At 38.4% G+C, this 10,732-nt stretch overlaps 1 protein-coding gene across 1 annotated transcript in view; it reads left to right on the forward strand.

Annotated features, from left to right (window-relative positions):
* Window positions 1–9,709, forward strand: part of LOC136763352 (chloride intracellular channel protein 4) — a 30,659-nt gene extending 20,950 nt beyond the window's left edge. Inside the window, exons 3-6 of the mRNA XM_066717297.1 lie at window positions 849–974; window positions 2,673–2,779; window positions 4,629–4,810; window positions 6,654–9,709. Coding sequence (XP_066573394.1) covers window positions 849–974; window positions 2,673–2,779; window positions 4,629–4,810; window positions 6,654–6,818 — 580 coding nt within the window. The 3' untranslated portion in view covers window positions 6,819–9,709. The remainder of the gene's footprint in view (window positions 1–848; window positions 975–2,672; window positions 2,780–4,628; window positions 4,811–6,653) is intronic.
* The last annotated feature ends 1,023 nt before the right edge of the window (window positions 9,710–10,732 follow it).

Raw genomic sequence — 10,732 nt, forward strand, 5'->3', positions numbered from 1 at the left:
TGTTGTAGTTTGGTCTTCTCCTTTAATTAAAAACTTGTACCCTATCACAGTTTGATTTATATGTAGTTGAAAGAAGCTTCTGACAAATGTAAAACTCGATAAGAATCAGGTTTGAACTTTGAAAACCTGAAATAGCAACACATACAACTACATGCTTAGTTTAAGCAATCGAGTTCATGCTTCAATCAAAACCATTTTAAAATGCAGTTGATTTGTTGTTCCAGCGAAACGTCCTATGCATCCTGACTAGACATTTCGTCCGAGATAAGAGATCCAGCAATGCAGAGCTGCCTAGATTTCACTGGAAAAGTCTTGCCTGGTGAGAGCATTGTTCTGGCCAGCACACACCAATGCTGCCCAGTGAATAGCCACAGTCAGGTCTCTGTTGGGCAGCATCCAGCTCTTAGCTCACAGACTGCTGGCATCGGTTAGAGAGAGACAATGGAAAGGACAGTCCTGCCGTGACTTCACAGCCCAGAGCTGGAATTTCAGTTAACAATGGACTCTTGCGTTTAACATCAGCTCAGTTCAGGTTCAGGAATATTTATTTTTATGTCTGAGGGCACCCATGGCATATTTCTCCACCTCGCTTACCTCCTTCACATGTTCTCTCATGCAAAGAAATTAAATGTCAAATGGGAAAGCATGGGAAATTAACTCACCTCAGCTTCTAGGAGTCTTCCAACCCATTGGCTCAGACGGTCTCTTGGGGGGCTCTGATTTAAACCATCTAATTCTGCTTTTTTTCAAGAGGCAGCGTTTACATTGTGTGTGTATTCTCAGGGAGGCCAGAGGTGTGTGCTGGTGCTGGGAGACCCTCTGTTGATGCTGTTCTGCTGTGTTTGCAGGAAACCAGCTGATCTGCAGAACCTGGCCCCGGGGACCCACCCCCCCTTCATTACCTTCAACGGTGAGGTGAAGACGGATGTCAACAAAATAGAGGAGTTCCTGGAGGATGTGCTGAGTCCGCCCAAGTAAGCCTTCCCCTCGTGGCCAATGCAGCAACTTCTCACACTTCCCAGAGCAAACGCGGAGTCGCAGGCCTCGGAAACCACACGGTGTTCTTGTCTGTCTCGTGTTCCTTTGCCCTTTCACGTGCAATTACAGGTTGCTGGTGTGAACTTTCGTCCGTACACGCACCCAGTTAATAAAGCCGTGGATGGGGGAAAGAGATTACCCTGTAATATGGATTGATTTTTAAAAGCTCCATCGAGATAGAGGTTGAAAGAGCAAGAGGTAGTGACAACGGTGTGTCAAGCCCATGACCCCTTAATCAGCAAGAACGCCTTCGTATTGTAGATCAATACAATGTTTTGTTTTGGTTTCTTTTTCCCATCAATGTTAATCTTGTAAACCTCCAAATGTCTTCTCATTGTAGCTATTCCCATACTGCCTGTTACAGTGTCATTCATCTTTTGATAATAAGGCAGGTGTTTTTTTGTATGGGGCAGCCTGTATATTACTATTATATTATCCTCCCCTGAGTTGCATTGCTATTATATTTTCCCCACATTACTTTGCGTGACTTAGGAAGGGCCTGCATTTGGAAATGTCAACAACACCTAAATTAATTAACTGCCCCTACCTTGAACAGAGTTTCTGCCAGAGGGAATGGCAAAGTATCTTAAAACGACTCAATATATTGTTGTTTTTGTGGCTTTCTTTTATTGGATTAAATTAATTCACAGTCACTGTACACCAAACACCACACTTTACATCTATAGCCATCTTTAAGCTTTCTGGGAATTGTGTGAAAAATAAATGTACAGTACTTACACCAATAATAGCTGGCTTATTCTATGTGAATTCAGTTGGAGTTATTGTACAGCTATTCATATTATATGACGGCGGTTCTGGTATTCTTAGCAGGTTTTCAAATTATTTTCTCTATTATTTGGGCATTTTTCCTGTGTGTGAATTGTATCACTGATGTGCAAATCTAAATCAAATCCAAGATCCTGGATGAATAAATGAAGCTTTGTGTTTCTGGGTTCTGTGGAATGGATACTTTTCCTAACCGCAACATATCTGTAAACACGCAGTGTTTTTATTTTATTTTTAACTTAACTGTTAAACTCGGGAGATTAATGCGGCAGTAGAAAATGTTTGGGGCTGTATTTGAAAGCCCACCAGGCTCGGCGGTGTGGTGGAACAAAGCGCCACCTCCCCGCCTCTCTGAAGTATTTTCTGTAGGTAAGTGCTGCTCAACCGAATAAGGCCTATCGGGTTGTCTTCAAAAAATATCCCTTGACATTGCTGTGCTATCACACACTGTAGCACTCATGGATAATTCAGCAGGTTCATTGTTCAGTTATGTTTCATTAAATCTTGCACAACATTCAGAAAAGTACTTGTATGGGAGGGCAGGTCAAATGTTTCAAATCTGTAGATGTGGAATTGCCAAAAAACTTTTTAGCTGCTCTTTCATCCGTGTTATCAGATAAATGCACACAGCCTCGGTAACATGATGAGCACTGGTCAGAGTGTGATATAGAAATTGAAATATTGGGAGAGAATCTTGACATATGTTTTTCCTTTGCTGAAGTATTATGTTAATATAAAGTGTTTAATTTACAAGAAATAACATGGTATTAATCCGTATGGTTTTACATTGGACTTTGCTCTCGTGGGTGCGTTACTGATGCATTATTCATTATTCTTCTATTCTTCAGGTACATGAAGCTGGCCGCTCGACACCCAGAATCGAACACTGCTGGAATGGACATTTTTGCCAAGTTTTCTGCTTACATCAAGAACTCCAAACCAGATGCCAATGAAGGTAAGCTTCTGTAGGTTCTTTAGAAAATTATGATATAAAGTAACTGTCCTATTCGTGGTGGTCTGTTTTTAGACCAGAGGGCTTTAATCAAAATAACAGCACTGAATGCAACTTAGGCTATTAACATTTTACTGAGCAGACTGGCGATTTGTCAGTTTCTCAATAATACATCTTTAACAAAGATATGACGTGACGAATGTTGAATACTATCATAAAAATACATTTTTAATGTAGGTTTTGTTTTGAAAGATAAATATAAGCAGTATTTGGGGAAAAAAAAGCTTTCTTCCATAAAAAGGAAATGCTCTTGACTATTTACAGTCAACTCCATTTAATGTAAATCTCATTTGATTTTCCTTTTTTGACTAAGCCAGGTAGTGAACCAAAAATAATCAGTGAGTTTTGTTCATTTCTTGTGTTTTCAGTTGTTGGCAGGCAGTGAGCCGGCAATGGCCTTAAATTCACAAGTGGCATCTGAGGGAATTGCTGTTTCTACAGCATAGCCCTCTGCCTTCTAGCACTTTATAAGCAGATGAGACATTCACTGGTACATGGACCTACAGGACTCGTACCAAGGCAAATAAAGTGATGTGTGATTCTTCAATTATTTTCAAAAGATTGTCTCCATGGGAGCAACACAGCTGTGGTGTGTAAACACTTGAGCACTGGTGCACACCCGTGTCTGATAATGGAGGGAGTCTGATGCCATGTTCGTGGTTCAAGCCTTGAGCACAGAGTTCTTATCACGGTGTTCCTCCAAAACATACCACAGTGGGGAGAACTGTGAAGTGATGAAGTTTTGTTTGTATTACAGTCAAGCTGAAAACCGCTCACTTTCTTAAATGAAAGGTTAAAGTAAAGACAGATTGTATATTTTGTGTTTGCTTACTGGTGAATGTTCTTTACAAACAGCTCTGTCAGTAGCTCCTCATCTTGTGCAAGTTCTGTGCATATGTACAGCTCAGTGTACAGTGTTTTACAAACGGTAGTGGGTTTTAATCTGTGACAGCAGGAGTATCAGAAGTTGAGCTCAAGTCCTTTGCTTTTAGTTTGAGATTTATTTTCAATATGAAATACTGCCCTCATGTGGACAAAAGAGCAACACGATTGACTCGTCTGGTTTGCATAACTAAAAAAACAGGCGTTATCTGCTGAAGTGACTCAAATGTTTAAAATTTTCCAATTTTGGAGGGTTTCAAAATAAAATTAGAATAAAGGTTATGCCATATATTTTACATTTATACAGGGTTCCCATGGGTTCTTGAAATCCTTGAAAGTTTGTGAATTTGAGAGAAATCAAGGCCTTGAATTTTTTTGAAAATAGACATAAATAGACATGGATCATTGAAAGTGCTTGAATTTATATATTTTCTGCAAGAATAGAAATTGAAGTTCTTTTGAATTTTTTTTTTTACTTACACATTCAAGCCTCTCTTTTTAACTGTTGTCTGTGAGCTTCTGTAAAGCATTCTAGTTCTCATTTATAAAAATTCTCACTGTTGTAACAGTAGTTAACCTTGTTTAATTTTGTTTCTTTACTTTGACTTTATAACTTGCGACTTCAACATTTTGGCTACTATTGAAGGAGAGCTGCATTTCAGATATTTTAATATTTTACATGTTGGAATTGAGCACAGAAAACAGCCCACAATTTATTAAAGTGTATTTAATAAACTAAAATTAACAAAAATAAAGAATAGAAATTCTCTGCCGAACCAAAATTTGTGTTTTCCTGCAGCAGACGCATTTCTACGGACCTTGCTTATGAGCCAATATTTCATATCACGGCTCTGATACAATGCCACTCTTTCCTTACCCCTCTCTCCTTCTCTCTGTCTCTCACATGCAGGACTGGAGCGTGGCCTTCTGAAGACCTTGCAGAAGCTGGACGAATATCTGATCTCTCCCCTGCCTGATGAGATTGACCACAATAGCATGGACGATGTCAAGGTGTCAAGCCGCAAGTTCCTGGATGGGGATGACATGACTCTGGCCGACTGCAACCTGCTTCCCAAGCTCCACATTGTCAAGGTAACACCAGGAGCTTTGGGTCAGCTGTGGATTTTGTCAGTTATTATTCGATAATTGGTTCACTCTGTTACCAGACTTGGAAGTGCTAGTTCTGGGTGCAGAACTAGTTCCTGTCACAAATGCAGCCAAGAGTCCAGAGTCAGGCATCGACAGGTTTTATTTCAAAGGCCTTTGGAGAGCCAGGATAACACAGCAAGGGCAGGCCTCAAGCAGTTTCAGCAGGTTTTAGTGAACCACTATACCATATATGGAATCTTACAGACCAAGTTGTATTGGATAGACATTGGATTCTGCATTTTGTGTACCGGGTCAACAAGACAAGACATCTCAGACAAAGGTCACATTAGCTCTGTCTTGTGCCTGGCACTGTGGATTTGTAGTGTTTGCAGAAGTACAGTGCAGTCCATAAGTATCTGGACAGTGGCACAATTTGTGTTTTGGCTTTGTGCTGCAGCACATTGAATTTGAAATGAAATAGACTCTTAAGGTCAAAGTGCAAACTGTCAGCTTTAATTTGAGGGTATTTACATCCATGAACCATGAACTGTGTACGAATTACAACCCTTTTATACACACCCCCCTCATTCCCCACCAGAGAGACGTATACAAATGCTCATCAAAAAAAAACCAGACTGATGCTACTGCTGATGCCAACTACAGGTTGTCCCACCACATGTATTTATAAGAGCCCCCCCCCCCCCACACGTGAACTACCAAGCAGTTCAGTTTGTAATTCTGTCAGGTTCACCAAAATCTTACTCGTCCACACCCACCTTAACCCCTTCAAGTCCTGAGAGGCTATCTTTAAAGCCGCATGTCCCACACAGGGTTCGGTTCAGACCCAAGGAGGTCTGCTCTGAAATATGAAGTTCACCCATCTACATCAGTCACTTAGAGTTAGGTGTGATTGGCATGGCTTACAAGACAACCATAAATTAAGGTGTGTTAATCAGATATGATGCACCATTGTGTCGTTGAATTTTTAACTGCCTGTACGATTCCCTACCGGGGATCTATGTTTCTGACAGTCTGCATTGCAGGGCAACAGTCAGTTGTCCTCAGCAGTGCCATGGTTCCACTTTTGAGCTATATAGCTCCAGTTTCCTAACATTAACCCTTTATCATATATAGGAATTACCAAGCTCTTAGATCTGATAACATAGGGGTAAATGTGATTTTGGTATTTGAGGTATTTGGTACATGAACGTATATTAACATAGCTTGTGCATTGTAAAATCATATGTTAAAATAAAACATCTAAAGGAACAAGAAGTTTTGCAGAGCAGCACCTTGTCCTTGAGCAGCAAGCCCATATCCCGCAATGACTGTTGGGCGATCCACCCAGTGTATGCTCAAGTGTCTGTAATTTTCCATGCATTTAGGGCCAAACTGGCACTCCTAAAGAGGCCGCCAATGTCTCCAGTCTAGCACAATACAGTGGTACATGTCAGAAAATGCCAGAAAAAAAACAACACTAGAGAGAATGCTGCTGCCCAGCGATCACACAGTATGTATTTTATTTGTTTATTTATCGTAACTTCAAGGGTTACCATGTACACATTCACAGGTTAAACCATCCCTGATTAATTGTGATCTCCAATGCCAATGGTCCGCCTTATTTTAATGTTTTAATCCCAAAAATATTGAGAACGATCTGTATGTGATTGGAAGTTGGGCAGATAGACTGCCATTTCCTTGTATTTAACACAGGCCGCTGAACAAATTGTCTAACATACAAACAATTGCCACAGCTCTGACTATTAGTCGTCCAATAATCACAATATGATGTTTTAAATCCTCTATGTGTTCGTTAAACTGAAGCTATGCGATTGTTCTCTCCAAGGTGGTGACAAAGAAGTACCGTGGCTTTGAAATTCCCAAGGACATGACGGGCATCTGGAAGTACCTGAGCAATGCTTACACCCGTGAAGAGTTCACCAACACCTGCCCGAGCGACAAAGAGATTGAAATTGCCTACGCCTACGTGGCAAAGAGGCTCACCAAGTAACCCTGCCAAGCCTTTCTCAAAACTTAGCACTGGGACTGTCTGTAGAAAGCACGTTACATTTATAAAATTATGTATGTCTTTTCATTTAGAAAAAAAAAAGACAACAAAAAAATGCATGATTTTCATTTTCTTTTTTCGTCCTCTAGTCAGAAAGTTAGGAGATGCTGACACCGTTTTATGAGTAAAATGGAACGGAGAAGCAATATAAGAGCTGCCATCCACACTGCCAAGCTGTCTTTGTTATTTATGCCTCTAACATGGTTCTCTGGTTTGGAAAGGAAAAACTGTGTTGTGTTGTCTGCTTGTGATACAGAGAGGAAGCTAGGAAGTGACAAAACGTATAGAATTTTTGTTTGTCCATTTGGATACAATTTGAACCTATTGGCGTTCTACAGACTGAGGGCCGGACCTCAAAAACAACTTGGGGGCTTCCCAGTTCCTAACAAGTGGTCCTATTTGTACGATGAACCATTTTCATGCTTTGGTAAAACAAGGTACAGTATGTTAAAAATATTACAGCAACAGAGTGGTATAGTGATGCCTGACAAAAACAGGTGAAACCAGAATAGGAGACAGACATGGGAAAACTCTGAATCGCTTTAGGGACAGAGCAAGATAAACACTGACATGCAGCTGTATCACCACACACACCAGCTTGGACTTCTTTACTGTCGATCAGCAAATACTGTCATGCCCTGTAGCGCTATGAATTAAACCACACGAGCCTGGTTTTGAAGACTCCATGGTTTTGACTGTTCTTAATCTTTTGTAGATTTGGGTATTTTCTGCTAATACACACATGTATACATAATAATATATATATATATATATATATATATATAAGCTAAATACAGTAATATAAACAATTCCAGACAAAGGGGGTGAGTACACACACAAATCAATACATTCATTGTTTTCCCCTTGAGTTAAACTAGATGGGAATGTGATGTGCAGAAAATAGTATTTCTGTGCTAATCACTTATGGCAAGCATGTTTTTTGCATGTGTGATTAAAATTCAAATTCAGTAGTCAGGAGTGCATTATTATAGGGTATTCGATTCAGAAAAAGACTGGCATTGAAGAATATATTATGTAGGTTGCTGGGAAAGCTGGCAGTCACCTGGAGTTTTGTAATTCTCCAAAATGTTTGCTGTTCAATAACATGGGAAGTCCATGAAGTTCCTCTTACAAATAACCATTTATTATTCTTGTCAGTTGTTCTTTTGTTCCTATGTTCATGGCTTTGGATTAAATGTATGAAGGAAATTTCGGATTGTGTGGTGTAGGCAGTGCTGTCTTGTATTTCTTCACCCAAAACAGGCAAATTCCTTGAGAGAACAGCTGTTTATACATCTCTGGACAAGAATGATTCCCACATTAGTGTCAGGTATATAATGTATATGTACTACTTTTTTACCTAACAGACATCCGAAAACACTAACCTGTGCATCAGGTAAAAGTGACACTAAAGATCTATCATAATTATTAAAAGACAAAAGTAGTGCAGTGATGATCAGATTGTTTCATTAGCTCTATTTGATACACAGTCAGGACCACATTCATTTTGTTCCAGAATTTCAATTGGATTTATTTTTCTATGCCTTTTTTTATATCTATATAAACTAAAATGTTTATATATTGTTTTAATCTGGCTTTAAGAAGGAAGTGTACATATTTTTTGCGAGTGATAGAATTTTGAAATGTAATTTTTGTACATTCAGTTAATTTGAAGGACAAAAGGCTTTTTTACATGGTTATGTTTTCTTCTATTTTTAGTAATAGAATATGTATGATCTTTAGAACATTAATGTTCCCCCGCCACCTCCCTTTAGGCCTTTAACATTGTTTTTGGCTCCATATCTGGTTCAATAAATCATTACATTACTCTAAGCATATGTCAGTGACAAAGACCCGAGGAGAAGCAGCATTTTAACAGTATTTTAGTTAAAATAGATTGTAATCTCATGTCTGTAGAATTTATTGGAGAAAAACATCCTGTTGCAATCTACAATTTGGTATGTGTGGTAACCTTAAACGCATTTCACTGTTTTTTTTATTTTATTATTTATTATTCTTTTATATGCCTTGTTAAAATACCTGCTGCTGTACATGTATACCTGACTTGGTTATAAAAATATGGATCACAACTAACATGTTTGCAGAATGTTTTCTTCACAATTATCCCATTGTTATTCAATACATTAGTATTTTAAATAGTTACACACAGTATGGTTTTAAAGTTCAGCTTATAAAGCAATATATTCATTCAATACTTAATAATGGTATTCATTTGATTTAAAGTCTCATTGCTCATCACAAGGGAAATACAGGAATTCCTGTATATGATTACAGTTCCCACCAATTTATTTACTAGCATTTTAAAGTTCCAATGTGTTTTCACCTCCAGCAGAATTCAATAAAACCAACAGCAAAAAACAAACATTATAAATGGTACTGTTTTGTGTTGCATAAATAAGAGCATCTACTAAGAATCTGAAGAAGCCTTTTGTGAAGATGACATTCTGCACAAATGTAAAGTACATTTCTCAGTATAGCATGAGACTGCTCATAAAGACTGTTTCTAAATTTCTATGGAATGAAGCATTGTATCTGTATTTAATTGCATACTAACCCTGCAATATTTAGTTTTACGTTTTTATATATACACACTTTTTTCTCCTCCCAGATTTTGTTTTACTTTTTTTAAAACTTAGTCTGCTTGTTCTGTTCTGAAGCTGCTGGTTTAGATGTTATTCCAGCATTTTAATATGACAGGTTGCAGTAGTTTTAATATAATTTACTGACTGTATATTCAACAACTTATGCAATACTAGTAAACTGCTGGCAGCTAATAAAAAAAATATATAAATATATATATATTTTCACTATCATTCCAGTGTTTTATATTGATTATTTATTGCTTCAGTCCTGAGCATTTATTCAATGTTTTATCAGTTGTGTGTTTTTCATAAGAAAAACCTAAACCTAGACAACATTCTTATTTAATATAAAAACATTGTGGGGCTTGGATGATACTCCTAATTATGTGTATGTTAATGAAATCTAGGTTATGCCATTAACTTAGTCTGGAGCCTAAAATTAATTTCTCCAGGAACAAGCTGTACAATGTTTCCTTGTATCAGAGTGTTCTTGGAAAAGTAGGTTTGCAAATATTAAGAAAAATGCTATCAGTTCTAAGGGGGAGCTGCATTTGTATGAAATAAAATGGACAGAAAGCTGGAAGTAGGGTTGGCCGTTCACCGGCTCCGGAGCGAGCTGCGGCAGGCAGTGCTGAAGCTGGAGCTGAGGTCTTGGAGCTGCTCCACTCATTCCCCCCTCCGAAAAACTCGCACAGATATTAAGTCCAGTTTTCTTAAATTAACAAAATGTATAACTTCATAGGTATTGTTGTGTGTTGGGGCTTATAGATCAGTTCGCACTCCAGCTATTAGTACATAATACATTATTTTTTGTTAATTGTAATTATATGACCCCTTCACTTTCTCAGGTCAGGAAATGATTCTAGAATTTCAGGACATCTCTCATAAATCACTTGCAAAAGAAGGAAAGTCCGTTTTAACTCTAAAGTTTTAAGTATTTCCAAATGTATTTTATTCCAACCAAATTCTTCATCTGCCTAAATGAACCTCATTTTATAGCCGTCTGTTATCTGAAATGTCCTGACTAGTTTGTCCAAAAGTTGGTTGCCAGGAGCTAAGGTCACATGCAGGAGTCATGTCCCCTGCACCTTGGGGGGTGGGGGGGTGTAGTGGGGTTTAGGGCAAATTGTACACTGATAACATTTTTAATGACATATTAAATAGTACTTAAAATAACCGGACATCTTCCAAAAATACTGGACAGGGGGACAAAGTACATACAGTACATGGCCAAAAGTATGTTTACACCTGCTC

Source organism: Amia ocellicauda, chromosome 11 (genome assembly GCF_036373705.1).
Source record: "Amia ocellicauda isolate fAmiCal2 chromosome 11, fAmiCal2.hap1, whole genome shotgun sequence".
In the NCBI taxonomy this organism is placed as follows: Eukaryota; Metazoa; Chordata; class Actinopteri; order Amiiformes; family Amiidae; genus Amia; species Amia ocellicauda.